We start from the raw sequence: 21,063 nt of genomic DNA on the forward strand, positions 1-21,063 counted from the left end.
GGAAGGCCTTATTAGAGAGTCTTGGACAAATTAGTGGGGTGTTCACCCACTCTCTAAGTTTAGAGATAGTTAGGGTTTTGGAGGAAGACTGAGGGAGTTCTACAAAAACTATCATTGCCTTTAGCTTGGACCAATGTTGGTGTTCAAACTATGATCATTTTTCTTTTAGCATTGCATAATGAATTTGCAAGCATGAAGTGTTGTCATGGGATCTTGTATTGCTATTGTGAATCTCGGTATTGTGTTGTGGTGGTATGATTGTGCATTGTGTTTCATGAAATTTCTTTATTTCCTTTCTTGAATCTCCTTGTTTTGATTTGAATGTCAAGTGTTGTTATGGGTGAGAGGGCTTCACTCACCCTTTTGGAAGGGAAGAGAAGTCCAGGGTGAAGGGCTTAGTTGGGCTTGAAATATAGTTGAGAACTTTTGAGTATGGGCTCCATTGTATGCCATATTCATTCATATCTTTCTTTGAGGGTGATAAGGGAAGGTGGTGTAGAAAGAAAGTTAATGGAGTATGGGCTTCAAGGAAGCTATAGTTGTTGGTAATATATTTGGAGATGTTTGTGGTAGCGCCAAAAGGACATGTAATTTTGTTGATTTGTGAAAAGCCCCAAAAGGGCAGGAAAAAAAATTGTTATTACAGATATGGTATGATATGGCAAGTCTCCTTTTTGAAAGCACACCTTCACCCTATATTCAAGGTTCCAATGGTGAATCAATGTGCAAGCCATGGGAGGAATTGTTTCTATTATGTGATATGTTTTCATTTATTGACAAGTGATGTGTGTGAATCTCATTTGGACTTGTTTCCCCTACTTGGTGGGTGGCTTCAAAGAAGCCTAGGATGGGAGGTGAGCCTCCATGGTTCCTAGTTTGTGTGTAGTTGTAGGTTTTGTGAAGATGGATTCCTTGAAGATATTAGGGTTTCACCCTTGACAATGCTGAAAAAAATCAAGTGTGGAGAGAGATCAATCTTCCCATGTTATCACAAAATGTGTTGTGATGTTAAGTTTCCATTTTGTTTCAATGTGATGTAAAAATGAAAATTTCATATGATTGCATAGTGTTGAAATTGTGAAGTTGAGAAAATTGAACAAAGTAGCCTTTGCAAGGAAATATTCATTATGTGTTTCACAATATGTGATTTGATGTATTCTGAAGGAGTTATGTAATGAGATCCTTCTTCTTATGTTAATTGTAAATCATTTGGTTGAAATATGTCATAGTTGTTGTGTGAAAGATTTCTTTTGATATAATTGATTTAATATCGATTATTGCATTGTAAACATTATATGTTATGCATTCAATATAATGGAAGAAAATCATTATATTTTGATAGCTTATTTTATATGCTTGAATATTAGTTCATTTTGATTCTAGGTTCTAATAGATCCTTAGATGAAATAAATGCTATAGTAATATCAACTTGCAAATTAAAAATTGGTAGATAAGTTGAGTCAAATCATTGTCACTTCATGATTGTGGTCTCCTAAAAGAAATATGAAGAATAAACTCTTGACACCAAATTTTACCTTCTTGTAGCTACACATTTTAGTCTTTGGAATTTGTATGGGATGGACAACTAAATCCATCCCTGTTAAAGACCAATAAAATAATAAAGGAATATGCCTTGATTCTCCTAATAGGAGCCAATAAGTTAAGGGGGTTATCATATTAATTAATAATAGTGTGACTCCTAAATCTTTCCCCAAGAAGATTCATGTGATCTTAAGGGGAATGTACAAGATCTAATCATAGCACATAAAAAAAGAAAAATAGTAATAATAAATAAATAATCTTAAATTTTAATCAAACAAAAAGGAGGGATTACTTAAGAGACCTCACCTTTACGATCACATTGGGTGCTTTAAAAAAATGGTGGCTTGAGTTGATCATGGGTCTGACATAAGTTATAACCCACCTTAGACCCACATAGGGAAGCATGCCCAACTTTGGCATTGACAAGGTCAGCAAAGAAATAAAACCAAAGTATATGCAAGACGCCTCCTTCACTATGTATCAAGGAGAGTGTGCCCACCTAGGGAGTAGACACCTAGGGGGTGGGGAAACATTAGGTGGAGTAGGTAAGTGTAGGGAAATGGGTGAGGTAGTAGGTAGTAGTAAAGACCTTTAAGTAAATTATTTTATTTTATTTGTTTTATGTTTATTCATGTTATGTGTAGTGGAAGGAATGTGTTATAATTAAATGGGATTTTTATTAAAATGACATGATGGTAGTTAGTGGATGGAGAGGCTAGAAAGTTAGGAATAGGTTAGAGTTTAGGAGCAACATTTTTTTTGTAATAATAAATTATATTATGAATAATGTGAAGGTGATTTGTATGGATAATTAAGTTGGCACTTAGGTTATTTAAATTAAGTATAAGATGGTTAGTAGTTTAGGTAGGATAAATATATAGGAAGATAGTAATAATTTTGTAGTTGGAGTACTATTTAAAAATTATATGTTAGTAAGAAATGTTGATTACATGGGATAGTTAGTGAGGAGTTAGAATCATGTGTTCCTAGGGGCATTAGAAAGAATGGTGAAAAGCTAGTAGGTAGTTATGGTTTTAAAAAATAAAATTATATGTTGATATAAAAATCATAGTAACAGATGTATAGAAAATGTATTTTATTAATGTTGAATTGATAATTAAGATGTTTTATTTTATTATTTTGTTTTAAGGTCTTGAAAAAAATGGAAGTGTATTTAGTAAAGTTAGGATTATAATGTTGTAAGAAAATTGTTAAGATGCAATGAATAGATGTAATTAGAATTCACATACAGTTATGAGTTACTTTGGGACTATGTAATTCATAGCTAGTAGTAATAGAATCAACTTGGGTTAGAACACATAATTATAATCCCTCTAAAATTAAGTAGGAAGAAGTTGATTAAAAACAAGATTTGTACATTGAATAATATAAAAGAGACTAGTGGAGATCCCTGGTTAGTAAGCAACGAAGTGTTAGAAAAACATGTAAGTTTAGTGTTAGAATATTAAAATATTAATTATTGTAAAAGGGTAGAAGATGGTAATACATTGTAGTAGTTCAAGGAAATAAAGAATTGGTCATCAATCTAGTCAATAGCACCTAGTTCGTAAGCCATCAATATAGTTGGAGATGATAAAGGATTAAAAGTAAATTTATTTTCATTAAGGAGTCATTCTTATATCATAAATTTACTAGAATAGAATTGGGGTATAGAATGTAACGAGTTAAGGTTATACATATCTAGGACAATTATTAAACATATTCATTTTGTAAACTATGAAAACATTACAACAACATTGAAGAAAATTTTGTGGTTCACATTTACGTACATAATGCCTCAATTCAAGGATAGGGTGTGAATTCCGATATGATAACATCACCTAACTATTATGACATAACCTAGGTTCTCAATTAATGATAGGAACAAATTGGCATCTCGTGGAAACTTGAGGTCCAGAATTTTCAAATGAAAACAAATTCGTTCATATCAAATTTAATTAATTATCTTCACTCAATGATTGAATAAAGAACATTCCAATATCCTCGAGAAACATAAGTTGTTATACCTGAAACTCTCCCCTTAGTTCGATAGAACATTCATAACAAAAGTATAGGTCCATGCATATTTTCTTTAGTTCACCTTTCAAAAAAAAATTGTTGGTTGTGTGTTGCCTTGTTAAATTTAGGGCATGACATCCACTCTTAGGTTTACAAACTATATCCCAATTTACCAGACTTAACCTATTATTCTCACTTCCTCCCGACCAAAAGAAGTTACATTGTATTTTCTCCAATCTTTTTGCCATACATAGAGTAATTTTGAACATTGATAGAAAATACATAGGTAAACCCTAAAAGGGAGAAATCAGAAGTTGGAGCTTACCCACACTACTCAAAGTTTTACCTTTCCACCCAATCAACTTCTTCTCCATCCTCTCCAGGATGGCATTCCAAAAGTTGTTACTTACATCTTTGATTATCAAGGGGAGGCTTAGATACATGTGAGGTAACACAACGAGTTTGTAAATGGCAAAAGGTGACAAGGGTGGTCAATGAAGCAAGTTTGCAATGCTTTTTCTTGGATGGGGAGGAACCTGTTTGACATAGAGGTGGATTTATGCAGGAGAAGCTCCCTGAGCCATGGAATGAGGCATGTTTGATGTTGATGAAGTACCTAACTTTGGAAGGGAGGTATGGTGTCTGTTATTACTACTACTTTCCCCTTCTAAACCATTTTTGCCACCGTGACTTTATTTCAATTCCGTTCTTTCTGTTGCATGATTTAGTGGATACGGTTATTGATGTAAAGGAAAAAATGAAGAAGGGTGTTAAGTTTATCATTTTACATCAAGGGTTGATGTTTCAGTTGTATCATTTTCACCTTGCTCTAGTCCACCTTAGGATTCTTGAAATAGATATTCCTACCCATCCCAACCCCTGACCCCATTTGGTCCCCCTTAGAATCATGGGTCCTAGAGCCCCTGCCCCTCAGCCATTGCCTAGCGGTTCCCCTTTTGAGTGGAAGCCTACCCCCTTAGGAATAAAAAGGGAGGCTAGATAAGGGAAAGGGAAGGAATCAGATGAGTTAGAGGATGAGGAGAGAGGGGGTAGAAGGAGGTCGGGGAGGATTGCAAAATCCATTGCTAAAAGGAAACTGAGAGCTGGGGCCTTGCAAGAGGAGGAGTTAGATTCAAAGGATATGGGCCGTCCTAAATAGAGGATGAAAGAGAAGGCATCAAATTTTGGGAGGGGAAAAAGGAGGAGGAGGAAGGAGGTTTTGGATTCCTCATGGTCTGGCTCGAGAGAAGGGATTAAGGAGAAGAAGGAGATGACACACATCTCGACCACCATTGGGGTGGGGTGTGTGGACTTAACCTAGGACTAGTTCCCTGAAACTGTGGATAGAGTGCCCTCCCTTATAACGATTTCCTCCCTTGTTAGGGTTTCCTCCAAGGATATTGCTAACTCCCTGATTGTGCAGGATGTTTCTATGGTGCAAGTAGATGACTTTCTTAGTGACAAGCAAGAGGTCAACGTGGAGATCAAGAAGACAACTAGCACTGATGTGTGGGAAAGAATTCATGTATTGGAAGAAAGAATGTGCCTTCAGACAAAGTTCACTGTCAAGGTGACACATGCAGCTGTTACCACGCTTCACTTGCTTAAAGATCAGGAGGATACTTGCCAAAGGAGGACTCCAAGTTGCTATTTGACTTCCTTGTGGAAGATTGGGTTAAGATCCTCTTGGGAAGGAAGGAGGCTAAGAAGCCTTAAGGGCTCTCTCCTTCTGGTTTTTCAAGGTGTTTTTTTGCTAGTTGTTAAACTTAGTTGGGTTTAAGGCTTTTATGCCTTTGTGTTTATATTTCTGTAATTTTTTCAATTTTATTACAGGCAATATGTATGTCATGCATGCTGATACTTTTTTTATAAAAGTTTCCGAACTATGTTTTTATATTTTAAGTGGTAGGGGGTACTTTTGGTTGTTGGTAATATGTTGGTAGTTCGCTAGTTTGACTGTTTAAGGGCCAACCCCTAATTTTGGCTTCTTTTAATTCAAAAACATCAACTATAACAAGCAACAATAGCTTAGGAAACTACATGTCTCAAAGATGAAGGAAAAGCTAATTTCATCATTAGCTTAGGAGTATTCAAAGATGAGACAAGGAAAAATATCATCCATCCTTATGTTTACTTTTGGAAGATATATTTATTGGCTTGTCAAGATCACAAGGGAGAGAACCATTTATCTATTTGTTCATACATCTATTGCTTAGACTAAAGCACACTATAGGGAAAGAAACCGCCTAATTTGGAAAGACCAAAATACCATCTAATCCCAAGGTTGGAAATGAATAATTCCTCAAAAGTTATAAACGTTGTATAAAGGAACAAGGGAATCTCCATTTCAATGGAATGCCTAGGGTGTCCCAAAAAAAAACAAAAACGTTAGGATTGACAAGTCACTCAAGCAATAGAATATATTATTGAATAATTGTAGCTCTAACATCCTTATTTTTAGGTTTTTATAATTGAAATAAGATTATTTGTTTTGAAGTAAGTGACAAACAAGAGACCATAGAATAGTGGTAGCCATTATTAGACAGACATTATAATATTATAAGAGAGGCCAAAAGAGAGATTTTTCCAACTTTTTAATGTTTTTCCATCTACAAATTGGAGAAGACCCCACATTAAAATAGGATGGATGCATTGAAAAACCAGTGGAACCCACCATAAAAACTAAAAAGAAAGCTTTTGTGTGAGTGCTTTAAGCGGGTTGAACTCTCAACGTAATAGATGCACTTTAGGAGAGTATGCCACAAGTGTGTGAAGTTAATGGGATATAATGTATGTTTCTCCCTCATCCTCATGGGAATAATACAAGATTTTAGGTGGCATAGATAGCTGTCAACACAATTACACACAAAGGAGGAGACTACTCTGAAAAATGCAAGGTCAGTGTTGATTAATAACAAATTAGCACCGTTAATATGGATTTTGGTGAGATGGGTTGTCTTGTTTATTAAATTAATACCATTAATGAAGATTTTGGTGAAATGGGTTGTCTTGTAAGCTACCCGAAAACAGAGGGAACCGTTAGAATAGGTGGATTTCTGGGTGTTTGGTCACCAATGTGAGTCATTTGGTCCGGATTTGAACAAGTTTTGTCTGAACTTTTGACTGGGAGAAATGTGCTAAACTTCGATTAGTTTAACAAAAACATATGAGCAACTGTAAAGGTCAACGTCAGTCTGCCAACTTTCCCAAGGCCCACTTGTAAACGGCCATAATATAGATTGTAAGGCAAGGCGCTCCAAAGGATAGGTGGGAGAAGAAAAAAAGCTGCTGTGAAGGAAAAGATCGGGATATTGGAAGGCACTGAGGATTGGGAAGAGAAGCATAAGGGGAGGGGGAACTGGAAGTGAAGGGAGGCTATCAATTTGTTTTTGGGTGTTTTTGTGATCAATCCATTTACTTCTCCTCCTCCCCTTTGCTGGTGTAAGGTGCACGACGTATTCAATTTCTGGGTGTGTTCAAGACAGGAATAACAGAGGTATGAATCTGATCCTCTGGTAGGAAGGTTTCTCATGATATTTGGTTTTTTTATTGGTCTTTCGTTATAATCTTGTTTTGTAAGCTTTGTTTTCTTGTTTGGTTCTGATTTTGTTCTCTTTTTACGATTTGGGTATGATTATATATTGCTTAGATTTCGCCATTGTTGTGTTAATTATAGCTGGATTGGGGTCTGCAGGTGGATTTTGGTTCTAGCTAGATTTTTGTGGGTTGCTAGATTTGGGTGAGTGGATAAATTGGGGGCATGTAGCTAGATTTGAATTTGTCGCTAGATTTGAGGCCTAGAAGAGATTCTGGCTTATGCAGGGCTAAAATGGCGTTTGAATCTGGATGGAAGCATTGAAACCTGGCGGAATCTTAGTTTTCTTCCTTGAAAATATGGGATCTGATGTATAACATCGGTTTTGCTTATCTGGGGTAAAGTGGAAATATTTATGAGATTCGTGAATGATCATTTGGGCCGAAAGCTAGTTTTGACTAGTCTTATTTTGTTTCTCTTTATTGAGGGATTTGCCAATGTCACCAGTGCTTCAAAGTCAGAAACAATTCCGTTTCTCTGATTTTTTCAAGTTTTTTCTTGTGGTTTCAATCATTTGGAGGTTTTGTGTTTCTCCTAATTTGATTTCGTATTACGTTTCCTTCACCTTTTATGTGAGCATTCAAAGTTATCAATTTTACAAGAGAAAGTTCAAGGCGGGTTATGGGGAACACTGCGTGTAGGACACGAGTCGGAAATATTTTAAGTTTGCCGAAACGACTCTAAAAATTCTATTGCTGTTACAGATAGCGTTTGGTAGACTACCAGGTTCCCTTTCTGAGAAGCGAGAATACGATGAATGACGATTGTTGTGTAATAAATAAAGGAAATTGGCATTTAACGCTTGTTTCTTCAAGCAGAGAAGAAGCGCTCCCAGTTCTTCAATTGATCCATTTTCCTGACATAGTGAGATCGGTACTGTCCAGAAAACCGATTTCTTTGTTCCTACCCGTACTTTTTGATCAGTGGACTTTGGTGGTTGTGGTTGTCCAGCTTTTCCGCCATTGTACTCTGTTAACAGAGTTGCAAATAAGGGAGTAGATGGTTTTTCATATTTGGTTTTCTCTGTTCTACCGCTGGATTTAAAGGTTCAGCCGCTTTGTCCTGTATGGATTCTTCATAGATGCGATTCATAGTCGAAAAATTGATATCCATACTCGCTTCAAAACTCTTGTTCTAGCTTAACACGTTTTAGGCATATACGCAGAAGATTTTATTTTTGAGAACAGCTTAAGATTCCGAGCAGTACAAGCTGTATTGTAGTGGACATGACTTCACTAGCTGTGCTGGCAAGGATAGAACCCCGCATTTTGCAGTGTTGACTTACTGCTGCTCTTTGTTTGAAAAGAACAACGATTTGGTGGGATGATTAACAACCGTAGATCAAATTCACCTTATGAGTAGATTGCTCTTAAAAAATCTTCAGAACTCGTGTGTCTTATATGCATCTGCATAACCCTTCAAATGTTTGATTTGGGTAAAAATGGATGGCACTATGTTTCTTCAAATCCTTTCCTTAATGTATCATTCGTTTTTGCAAATAACGAATTTTTAAAGGTTGAAGACTTCATCTCCGTTGCTCTTTGCATTGACCATCTTCATATTGTTTTAAATGGTTTGAGTTCTTTACCGATTTGAGTCACAAAAAAAATACGCTATACAAGCTTCAGTTAAAGTATTTTTTTCTGATTTAAATCTCTTTGATTTAGAGCCACATAAGCTGTGTCTTTGGCATGCCTTCATTACCTGTGCTGACAAGGATATAACCGCGCACATTGTGCACTGTTGACTTATTGCTGTTTTCTGTCTGAAAAGAATAAAGAATTTGGTGAATAAAATAATAACTGTTAAATAACTAACAAGTTCCTTATGGGTAGAATGCCTTTAGAGTTAACGTGTCTTATATGCATCTTTTTAACCCTTCCATTTTGTATAAACGGATGGCATTCTGTTTCTTCATAAGTTATAATTCTTTGTGCAAATAGCCATAGGTAGTCGAAGTTTTCCACCGATAATATTATAACTTATAAATGGATTGAGTTTTTGCCATTATAGAGTCCACAAATAACGTGATAGTCATACAAGCCACTTTATATAATTTTCCTAATATAAATCTCTTGATTGTTTATGCCATACAGGTTCTCTAAGGAGAGTAATGCAACGGGAATGGGGAAGAAGGGAAATTGGTTTAGTGGATTGAAGAAAGCATTCTCTTCAAGTTCAAAAGATAAATCAGATTCAGTAAGGTCTTTTATAAGCTCATTTGTTCTGAATGTCTTGACTGGGTAATTTTATTGACACTTTACATACTCTGTTCTCAGAAGCCTCCGAAGGAGAAGCGCAGATGGGGTTTCGGAAAGCATAAACACAAGGACACTCCTGCCATTGCAGCTCCACCAACAGAGGAAAAGGAAACAACACCCTCTTTCGATAAAACATTGGCTGAGGCAGGAGAAGAGCAAAACAAACATGCATTAGCTGTAGCAGTTGCAACAGCTGCTGCTGCAGAGGCTGCTGTAGCAGCTGCTCAGGCTGCAGCTGAAATTGTTCGGCTCACAGACGTAGCCCGCTCACGTTATGCAGGAAAATCCAAAGAAGAATGTGCAGCAATCAAAATTCAAACTGCTTTTAGGGCATATTTGGTGTGTGTACACGAGAAATACTAGTTTGGATAGTTTTATTATAATTCATGCATTCTTCTTCCTTAGTTGTTCCTCAAATCAGCAGGCTATTTCTTCAATCAGCTGTAACAAACAAGGGCACATAAAATTCTTTTAGGCATTATTAGTTATTGCATGTTGGTATTAACTACCTCTTCTTTTTCACAGCATCTTCATTCTGTATTATTTTATCCTAACGGTAATTAATTGCATTGTTTTTCATTTTCTTGTAATTACTGATTGAGTGCACATTTTGGAGTCCGAATTCAGGCCCGGAGAGCCTTACGCGCATTAAAGGGTCTAGTCAGATTGCAAGCATTGGTGCGTGGGCAGACTGTCAGACGACAAGCAACAAATACACTACGATGCATGCAAGCTCTTGTGAGAGTCCAATCACAGGTCCGTGCAAGAAGGGTTCGAATGTCTGAGGAGAATCGAGCTCTTCAGCGTCAGCTAATGCAGAAACATGCAAAGGAACTTGAGGAAATGAGAGCAAGTGTGAGTTGCTTATGATATATCTTATTGAGAATCATTACCTACTGTTAGTCTTTCATTTTCCAGCCTCAATTCATTGTTACATCATCCTTAAGCTTGCTTGGTAAGCATGGTCATAGATAAATTCAAAAAATATTCTATATATGCACTCTAGTCCATTTTACCAACCCTGTTTTGTGACATCAGAAAGCTTATATTTGGGATACCAAGGAAGCTACATTGCCTTTGAAACAGAAGTGTTACACCATTTTTGGCCACTTTACTTTAGCCTACTTCGAAAAGGGTAGACCAATCCCTATTTTCCAAAATAGTTGCAATGTAAACATGAATTTCAGCTCCCTCTATTCTTGTCTAATTGCTTAAATATTGAGCACCACATCACATGAGATGTAAATTATTGTAGAGGATATGCTAGAGATGCAGAAATTTTCGCTTGATGTATTCCACGCCAGCATAAACATTTTAGATAATGTCAACTGGATGTGAATAGCAACTTGAAGGATTATTATGTTCAATTTCCTTGTTTTGAGAATCAGCTGTTTCATTGATTGCTTGATTGAATAAAGCTATTATCAATTATAGAGGGTAATTTGTACAAAATATGTTCCTTTGACTATAACTAAACGTTTTATTGATCAATGTTTAATTGTGTGTTTAGATGGAAGCAAAGGATTGGGATGACAGCTTACAATCCAAGGAGGAAATTGAGGCTAGTTTACAGAGCAAGCAAGAGGCAGCTTTGAAGCGAGAGAGGGCACTGGCATATGCATTTTCTCATCAGGTGTGACTGCTATTATTTGTCTTATTTCTTTTACACTCAATTTACCAAGAGAGAGCAAGCATTAACTCCCATTATCATCTGGTGTTTCTTATTGCCTCTCCAGTCATTGAAAAATACAACAAGATCCGCTCATCCAATGTTGATGGAAATTGATCCAAACAAGCCAAGTTGGGGTTGGAGCTGGCTAGAGCGTTGGATGGCAGCCCGTCCATGGGAGAAGGAAGCCCCTGAAGGTTCATTGAAGAGCCTCGACCAAAGCATAGGTGATGCTGGAAGACAAGGTGCAATAACAGGAACAGGATTAGTTAATGCTGAAACACCTAGCCGTACAACTTTAAGGGCAGTGCAGAAACCTTCTAAGCCTGCTGGATCCCAGTCTCCATTTACTCCTACTTCAAAACCTTTGCCAAACAGATTAAGGAACTCCAGTCCTCGCAGTAGTCAGACAGCAGAGGATGATCTGAGGAGCATCACTAGCTTGAGGTCTGAGAAGCCTAGATATCATTCGCGTTATAGTTTAGGGGGTTCTTCTATTAGAGATGATGAAAGCCTTGCCAGCTCTCCTGCTGTACCAAACTATATGGCTCCTACAGAGTCTGCCAAAGCAAAGGCAAGATCAAACAGCACACCAAAGCAGAGGCCTGGATCTGCTGACAAGGATTCTATTGCATCTGCAAAGAAAAGGCTTTCTTTTCCATTAACAGAGACTGAAGTGGGCCAAATGAAGCCTGGCAAAAGTCACGCATTCTCACATCTAAATCCTAGTTCAAGGGGGCCTTTGAAATCAGACAGGTCCATTAGTTCAATGAAAGATCTTAGCATGGACTCAGATCGCTCCTATGCGAATGGGGATGGAAGAAAGCTGGTGAGATGAGGATGTGGGAGATCATTTCATTTGTTCTTTTGTGGAGGTTCCCTGGTGCTGCTATAAAGCTCAGGAAATACCCAGCCTTTAGTTGTAGGCTGTAGCGGCCACAACATGGGACCTCAAGTCCTGAAGAGTCATTTTTCAAGTTATATTGTGGTGAAACTAGAGGTATTGACTGTTGGAGAAAAAGTGTGATTGTCTAATTAAAATGTCTCAGATCAAGTTACAGAATAGCTTGATTTGCCTATATTATTTACTGAGATTGTTGGAGTTTGGTATGTATTCTCAAGTTACAAAACAGTTGTGTGGGTTTCTTGTGTAAAATACCATAACAAAGCTTGGTTTATTTGGAGTGTTATTGTTATTCATGTATTCTGAGAGATTCATATGACTTAGATGAGACTGGGTACTAATTGGGTTTACCTTTTACATTTTGAGAGATGGCATTGATATTTTCATAAATTCTGATGCAATTAGCTTACTACTTTTTCTTTCTTTATTGGTAAGAAAGGTACCCATTAAGTTATTAGTATTTTTAAACTTATAATGGTTTAATCTTTAATTCTGGAACTGTCCGTCGCTGTTTTTAATCTGATTATTCTTTAACAAGGTGCTTCAAGCATATTCTTTACTTTGGTGGTAGCATTTTAACTTTTCTAAGTGTTTGAAGTGCTGTCTCTCTTTTTTAATAGAAGTTTTTCTTTTCTATTGTGACCCCAAGGAGGTGCTATCGTGGATGAAAAAGTGCCCTTATTCCTTCCTAAAGAAAATACCACGAATTCAAAAGCTAGAATCTTTCAGATACACATTTACGTTTATCCATTTATATGTTATGAAGAAAATATATGGTAGACAAAGTATATAGATAGATTTTTGAAAGATTCACTATGTTCAATGAATTGCAGAAGATGCACATTTTCCTATGAAATGTTAGAAGTTCGACTTTGTGATACATTTTTCTAGTGTTCCAAGTGTTTTATCTAGCAGTAAGTTTTAGTCCCGGGTTTGCATGGCATGCCATTCACAGGCTGTAATGTGTCAGCTTCAAGGGAATAGACAGTTTTACAAGTGTTAAGCAAGAAAAAGTTAGTTTGTATTGCTGCTGATTTGTAAATTGAAAAGAAACAAAGATGGATTATAGCTAGTTAACTAGGTTATCTTATTTTTTCAACCAATTCTGCTGAGAGGTTTGTGCATGTTTGTTTTTAATTCTGTAATTGAGTCAACTCGTATACCCATTACCAAATGTATTTTTAGATTATCAACAAGCTCTGTTTGAAGAATCTCTATTCTACCAAAATTTGTCTGAGATTTTTGTAACTACAATCACCTCATTCTAAAATGAAGGGCTCGAACCAAGAATATCTCCTGCTTTGACCATCATAGTATGGGCATTGGACATAAAGATGGATTAATTTAAGATGTCAAAGCATGTTTCTGGAAGAGGCATAGTTGATGTGCATAATCAATGTTCATCTTGATGTTTGCATGGATGGGTCCCTTTCAAGATTTGAGGCATAGTCGATGTTAGTAACTGCTGTTCATCTTGATGTTTGCATGGATGAGTCCATTTCAATATTTCAAAAGAGGCTTCTTGAAGAGGCAAAGTCGATGTTCATAACTACTGTTCATGAGGTTTGCGTGGATGAGTCCATTTTAAGATTTCGAATTATGCTTCTTGAAGAGGCGTAGTCGATACCCATAGTTGGTGTTCATCTTGATGATTGCGTAACTGATCATCTTGATGCTCGCATGGTTCATAACTAGTCGAAATTAAGATTTCATATGTTCGAAGAGTGAAGACCACAAGTGTACAGTTTAAAAGCGACAGCAGGAAATTAGGTACTGGGTTGGTTTTATTAGGTCAGACTGTCAATCATGGGTAAGCAGTAATCGGTATGATCGAGATTGTTATATACAGTAGAACTATTGGCAATGATTTGTCATAACATGTACACAAGGGCCCTCTGAACGACAATGACCAATGTACACAAGGGCCCTCTGAAACGACAAGAATTCCAAATAGTCCAAATCATCCTGCCTTCCACACTCACCCAGAAATCAATTGGCGTGCACAAAGGAATAAATTTTTGCATCACATCGTTCTCTAGATTCAAGCAAGTCACCTTTTTAACAACTTTTGGAATCCACGCCTTGTTCATGAAGGGGCAGGTGACAGGCTTGTAAGGAATCAACTGAAAATAATACTAAATTTGTCAAGTCGTAAACTTTTTCTTAGAAGATGAGAATCTGAAAGTTACGTCATATGAAAGCTGCCTTAACGTGATCTGGGTATTTTCTATAAGAAGAATACACTGACATCTGCTGCCTGACATTCTGCTTCGATTAAACTATCAGAGCAGATATTGCAGTAATATAATTATGAATAGCAAGTATGTCGACAACATTAAAATTATGTGATGAAGTCCATGCATACTCTGTCGATTTTCTTGTTGGTTATGGATGGTTGTTGAAGTAGATCCAAATTTTTCTATGTTCCCCGCTGTCACAGTTACCCCATTTCACAGTATGAAATCAGCACTGAGATAGGCCCAAGAGTCATCAAGAAGATGGGTTATCCCTTTGCAGGTTATTTTATAGAACAAGTTTGGGCCACATGATTCTTGTCTAATCTTGTGAGCCTATGGTTGAAGTAGGTCCAAACTCTTGTATGTTCCTCCATTTCACATTCAAATTATCATTCTTGTATGCTCATCCATTTGTCTCTTTAATTCTCCTCCATGTCACACTAAAATTATCATTGAGATAATCCCAAGGGGTGGAAAGGAAAATGATTTTTTTGGTCATATTTAATAGTGATAAGTCTGTTTTGGATCTACAGATGATTTGTAGTAATATAGGACTATTTCTTACTCTTTGGAGGAGACATCTAAATGTACTAAAAATAAATGTATATATTTTATTTCTTAGAGTTGTACTTGTAACATCTCTTTTAAGAATACAAATTATCTTAAAAAAATAAAATAAAAAAAACTTATTTAATTGAACAAAAAATAAATTGTTCAGCCCATATGATTCGTTTGTCTAATCTTGTGAGGCTACTCGAGCCATCGAAGTATCCTTTGCATTTGGAATCGAGACATAAACCTTGATTGATGGAACATGTCAATTGTCTATAGTTGCTCAAATTGGTAACAAAAGTGGGCTTATTGTCCTTTTTTGGGGTTAATGTTTGGGTTTAGCTTTTAGAGAACATCTGTAATTAGCTGCCTCCTAGAAGTATAACATTATCAATAAAGGTGTTACTGTTGCCTCTTTGAACGATGAGTACAAATCCAATTACTTTGGGACATCATGACCAGACAAATAGCAGTTCGATCAAGTCAGCAACATATTCATGGAAGTGATTGATATAACAAAAAAAAGGATTTTACATGTATAGAGAAGTGGTCACAATGTATGATGATGGTTATGTGGTGAATGAAATTGGATGCATGCTGCTTGGTTGACCCTAATTGAAATAGTCACATTTAATTAATTATTTCGGTTTAATTGGCTCATTTTGAATTTGATCGGGTTAGATCCACTTCATCTAGAGTCCAGACTTTTCATATTCAAGATCGATTGATATCTTAGATGATTTAGGTTAATCAGATAGGAGTGGGAACATTCATTTGTGCTAGACAAGATTGGATGGGTACAAGTTATTATTAACCAAATCATATTATCTAGTGAATTATTTTAAAGCCGAGGTACTTAACCCAACACCTAATCTCATCTAATAAACATAGATAGTGGCTAAATTAGTTCCAAACAATTATTATGTATTTAGTTTATTGGGTGTAAGGTCAAGGCTATTAAAATCATATGAACATAATAGAAAAACAATGTTCAGATTAGACTTAATTATGGACTTTATGAACCAATTTCGTAATGTGTCCACTAAGTGAGCAATAGAAATAATTAAACCCCATGTACCAAAGTTCATTTGATAGACTTGAATTTGGGGCCCTCCATTAGTCCTAATTATGTGCTTGATGAAAAGTATAGCTATTTGAACCCCATAAAACCAATCTCAATTAGAAGATATTAGTTGGGCTTATTCTAGTTCCAATTCCCCACCTAATGTAGTTCTAGTTCTTTATCTACATGCTACATTTGTCTACTAGAACCTATTGTCTAGTACTATAAGTTGACATTTGGCAATAATATCCTCATACTGATCCAAATTATTAAATACTTAAAAAGGGGGATATTTTTATGTGGTGCTAACTTGTCCCTCTTCAAGCAACTTTTGAGGCACTACGAATTTGAGGAAATTAACCAAAAATTTCCTTATTGTGCACCTCCCCTTATTCAAAACTACTAACTGCTATGCATGATAGGCTTAAGCTTATTCATGCATTAATTTACCTTCTTGATGTTGGCACTTTCATTTTATTAAGATTTATTTATGTCAATGGATCTATTAGCCATTTTAACATAGTATTATTATTTGGTCTTTACTTTGATGTATGCATGATAATCATCAAAATAATTTCTTCTTAAAAATAATGTCTACTTATGTTGTAGTATTCTGTTTAATTATTTTCTCCCACTATTAAATCTTTGAATCTAAGGCACCTTACACTTCAATAGGTAGAAACTAAAAGAAGTAGACAAATAATGATTTGTAGAACAATGCTTAAATTTATTTTTGGAAACTACCCTTTCACATCCTTCCAAAACTATTGCATTAAGCCACAAGACCTCTGCAATTTGTAGAATCCTTATTATTGTTCTTGTGCTATATTGTATATCTTGTGTAATTAGAAAGAATTATGCATCTACTAGCTAATTTGATGTCCACATTCTAAATAAATCTTGATCTTTGATAACTTCATCTTCTTTTTACTTCATTTTTTATATTTGTAAGCTATCTCCTTCTTATCATAAAATCCTCCACGACATACTTACATTTGCCGCATTTAAATAACATTTGAGATAATTCCAAACTTTGTTTCTATTGCTAAAGTTTTTTTTGTTGAAGTATTTTTTGACAGTGATTTGAAATTGATATTCTTGATCCATCATATAAAGTGAGGACAAGTATCCAGATGAATCAAGTTGCAAAATGAAATATGTTTCATTCATTCTTACAAAAATCTACAAAGTTATATAATCAAGTTCACCCTCGATATATAAATTAATGCAATGATGCATTTTTCACAATGTCATAATGTGATGATGTTGCCTCCACATTTTTCAATAATGATCTTAGGTTTCTATTTATTCTCCCTTACTTCCCCAAGTGAGACCTTTCTCCCTATATTTCCTTGATCTTTAACAAAGTGGTTCAATACTTGATACATTGGCATTATTTAATTTACATTCTCCACATCCTTGAGCTTTACTTATATATAATTTGGAAAAGGAACCTTTGCGGGCAATGGTTTAATTCCTTTTTTATGTATAGATGGAAAGATAATGCCATCAAATTCATGATATCAACTTTCATGATATATCGTGTGGCACATGTTGAAAACTTGACTTGAATTTGTCTTTCCTTATTGCTAGATATAATTTGTGTTTTCATTGAGACAACTCCACCATCCAACACTGTTAAGAGGAAATTTATTTAAGGCTGGTTCAATTTTTTTTTTGGAACCCTAGAGTTTTAATACTAGTAATAAAATTTTAATCTCACTTAACAGTTTTTCATTAGTGGTGTCGGGTATTGGGAACTCATGATGCCTCAAAGTTTTGAAACTTTGAAACTTCTTCAAATTTTTGTTAGGATCATAGTCATTTGGCTTTAGAAACACATTTTCTTGTGTGACATGCATTTATTTCAATTTCATAGTTCTTATTACTTCATTTTATCTCTATACAAGTAGCCTTAATTTTCCATATCATTATTTTGAACACTAACATTGACTTGGTTCAAATTTTAATACTAAGGAAGTGTTTATATACACATTGATCTATTTAATACAATGAATCAAACATGATTCTATCTACCCTAAAGTATATGGTATTGGTATTTCTTTTGCTAACATACTTAATACTTTGGTTGCATAAATGACATACAATTATAAATTTAATTTATGAGTTAATAAAAATAAGTTGGGACATAGTTTATCATAACACATAAAGGAATGCAATAGTCAATGTCACACTAATTAAAATCATTTTAATATATGAAATCCCAAGCTATCTTTTCCTCGTCTTTTCCCTTTGTGTCATAATGTGTCCTTCAATACTTTTGAAATAGCATATGGTTCTCATTATCTCACATGCATTTTTATACCATGTAGTGCCTCTCATGTTTGCATTCTACACTTGTTTATTCTTTTGATATGAGATAGACTAAGTATAAGATTGTTCATTTGTATACCTTTTGTAGTGGTGATTTCGTGACATATTCAATTATTGTCATACTCTTTTGTGCATATGACATCATCATCGACGTGGATAGCAAGTTATACTTTTGATTTCACTGATGCTCATATATATGCATGATGACTCTATGATGATATCATATGATGATGTTTGTATACATCTACACACACATGTATATTTGGGTGTGTGTGTGTGTATTCGAGTCTACTCACACACACATAGATAGATAGATAGATAGGCAGATAGAGAGAGAGAGAGAGAGAGAGAGAGAGAGAGAGAGAGAGAGAGAGAGAGAGAGAGAGAGAGAGAATTATACACTTAGACACACACACACACACACACACACACACACACACACACACACACACACACACACACACACACACACACACACACACACACACACACACACACACACATGTATATATATCTATGTGTCTTATATAATTTGAACAACTTTTTGCTTCCAAAGAAGTTGCAAAGAGTGGGTTACTATTGGATCACTATGGAGAAAAATGCTATTAATTATGCTAAAAGTTGTATTAAATTCTAGACTCATAGTAATATGATCCATGTTCCAGCTAGGGAGCTAATTCCTTTTATAACACAATGGTCATTTCAACAATGGGCATTTGACTTGGTGGGACAAATTTTCCCAAACTCATCTAATGGAGGTAAATTCATTATAACTACAAAAAACTACTTCACAAAGTGGGTAGAAGTAGTACCTTTATCCAATGCAATAGTTAAATAGGTATCTATGTTCATCCTTGATTACATCATCTGTCGATATAGTCTACCCTTCTCTATTGTGATGGATAATGGGGGGAAAGTGTAGTGCCTACCCTCGTTCACATCTTTTCTGGACATATTATTGCTATTATTATCAGACTATGGTGGACTAGTTTTATGTTGATGGATTAGTGGTATTGTTTTGAGACTATCAGACAATATGTTCAGAGGTTATATGAAGAGATCATTTAGACTTTATATTTCATGCATACATGATGATCATTATATTGTTTTCAGTTATTATTGATGATTAGATGGATGGTTTATTATCTTATGTGCGTTATTATGGATACTTACCCCATACTTGCATGTGTATGGTGTGCGTGTTTTCATATTGTATGGCGTTTCTGATGTGGTAAAGGAAGGGAGTCATAGTCACCTGCTTAGTCGGGATCTACACGATGCACCACTTCCTGCCATTGTCTGTTTAGCTTAGCATTATATATTGTATGTACGTGCATGGTTTTTCTGCAGGTTGCAGGTATCGGGTATCGACTTCCCTGAATTGCCAGGATGAGCGTACCCTATTATACTATCTCAATGATAAGAGAAGGGAGATAAATTCTCAAGTCCAAATCTCAAACCCTTAAACCAATTGTCCTAGTGAGGTAGGACAAGTATCTGGATATTTTACCCACCGAATGTGTCGGATGACATAATTCATGATTTTTAACCCTTTAGACTGATTTTGAGTGATTTGCTCTATGATGGGTTTTCATATTTTATCTTGGAGGTCTATGGTGAATTTTCTATTAATTAAGTCTTAATAAATAGATTTAATTAATAAATTAATTATTTGAGAAAATTAATATAAAATATCATGTTATTTGATATTTTGATTGTAATTAATTAAATGTGAATTATTGAGGAAAAATGAATTAAATAAAAGAAAATTAGAAATTAAAATTAATAATAATTATAAAATAATAATAAAGTAATAAATAAATAATAATAATAAAAGTTATAAAAATTAAAATAAATAGAAATTATATAAAAAATAAATTAAATATTTAAATAGAAATTATATAAAAAGTAAATTGGAGTTATAAGCTTGCATGAGAATTAACGCACTTTTCTATTTCTCATGTGTCAACAACACGGGGGTTAGTGCATCAATTAAGCACATGGTGTCTACAACCCTATGGCTCATCTTGAAGGTTGGAAAAGATCCATGCTTAGTTGGTGACACCTTCCAGCTGTTTCTGGAAGCATTCTAGATGTTTCCTGAAAGCTCTTTATATTCAGGCATTCTTAGAAGCTTAGAGATAGCGGTTGGAGTGCAAATTGGAGCATTGGAGGACTCGAGAACTCTGAAGAAGGGAGGAGCTTGCTCTGCGGGTTTATGAGGAAGAGTGAATTAGCATCAGAATCTGGGTAGATTCTTGTGATTTTACTTATGCTATTTCCGCATCATGCATTCCCTGTCTTCTTCGTGTCTTCCATATGTTTTCTGAGGAATTTCATAATTATTGTGCATTCTCAATGTGGGTAGTTAAAATTTATTTGAGAATCTTTATATGCATAAATATGAAAAGAATACTGGGGCTAGGGTTGAATTGTAGCCAAAATTTATTAGGAAATTATTGAGAAAATTTAGAAAGTAAATATTTATAGGAAACTCATAAAATTATATATATATATATTCTTTGTGAAAATATATATATATAATTCAGATCTGCATTTTCGCATATAAATATATACTGTATAAAGTTTCGCGTATATATATATATATATAAACACACACACACACACACACACACACACACACACACACATAATTAGTTGGAAAGCCGAGCGAATTATCGCAGTAAAAACTCATTAAAACGCATTACGATTGCGTTTGGGAAACGTTATTAAAAAATGTTTCTTTTAAAAATATACATATGCATATGAGGGCGGGACGAAATATCCCAACCCCGACTACCGTACGCTGCAGGTCTGCAGATGCAGAGTCCTTTGCGACCGCAGGGTACTTGCGGCTCGCAGGTTGCCCGCGTTACGACGACACGTT

The 21,063-nt window shown here is 35.3% G+C and overlaps 1 protein-coding gene across 4 annotated transcripts; it reads left to right on the forward strand.

The window, feature by feature from the left end:
- Window positions 1–6,386: 6,386 nt before the first annotated feature.
- LOC149535254 (protein IQ-DOMAIN 3-like) lies at window positions 6,387–12,264 on the forward strand. Of its 4 annotated transcripts, none has more exons than XM_089803178.1 (6): window positions 6,387–6,458; window positions 9,253–9,355; window positions 9,436–9,756; window positions 10,045–10,272; window positions 10,928–11,050; window positions 11,154–12,264. In XM_089803178.1, the coding sequence occupies exons 2-6, from the start codon at window positions 9,281–9,283 to the stop codon at window positions 11,922–11,924; spliced, it is 1,518 nt and encodes a 505-aa protein (XP_089659304.1). In that variant the 5' UTR covers window positions 6,387–6,458; window positions 9,253–9,280; the 3' UTR covers window positions 11,925–12,264. The 4 variants fall into 4 exon arrangements, with proteins under 4 accessions (XP_089659304.1, XP_089659306.1, XP_089659303.1 ...); XM_089803180.1 differs by having other exon boundaries at window positions 6,417–6,458; window positions 9,439–9,756; XM_089803177.1 differs by lacking the exon at window positions 6,387–6,458 and adding an exon at window positions 6,825–7,057.
- Window positions 12,265–21,063: the final 8,799 nt, after the last annotated feature.

The sequence above is a fragment of the Cupressus sempervirens genome, chromosome 10 (genome assembly GCF_028749045.1).
Source record: "Cupressus sempervirens isolate cs-2001-9-10 chromosome 10, ASM2874904v1, whole genome shotgun sequence".
NCBI lineage: Eukaryota > Viridiplantae > Streptophyta > Pinopsida > Cupressales > Cupressaceae > Cupressus > Cupressus sempervirens.

Bases quoted from the DNA above. Each gene is read 5' to 3' on its own strand.
- LOC149535254 (XM_089803178.1), top strand. From the start codon at position 9,281: ATGGGGAAGAAGGGAAATTGGTTTAGTGGATTGAAGAAAGCATTCTCT. The intron at 9,356-9,435 runs GTAAGGTCTTTT...CTCTGTTCTCAG, and splicing joins CAAAAGATAAATCAGATTCA to AAGCCTCCGAAGGAGAAGCG. The intron at 9,757-10,044 runs GTGTGTGTACAC...GTCCGAATTCAG, and splicing joins CTGCTTTTAGGGCATATTTG to GCCCGGAGAGCCTTACGCGC.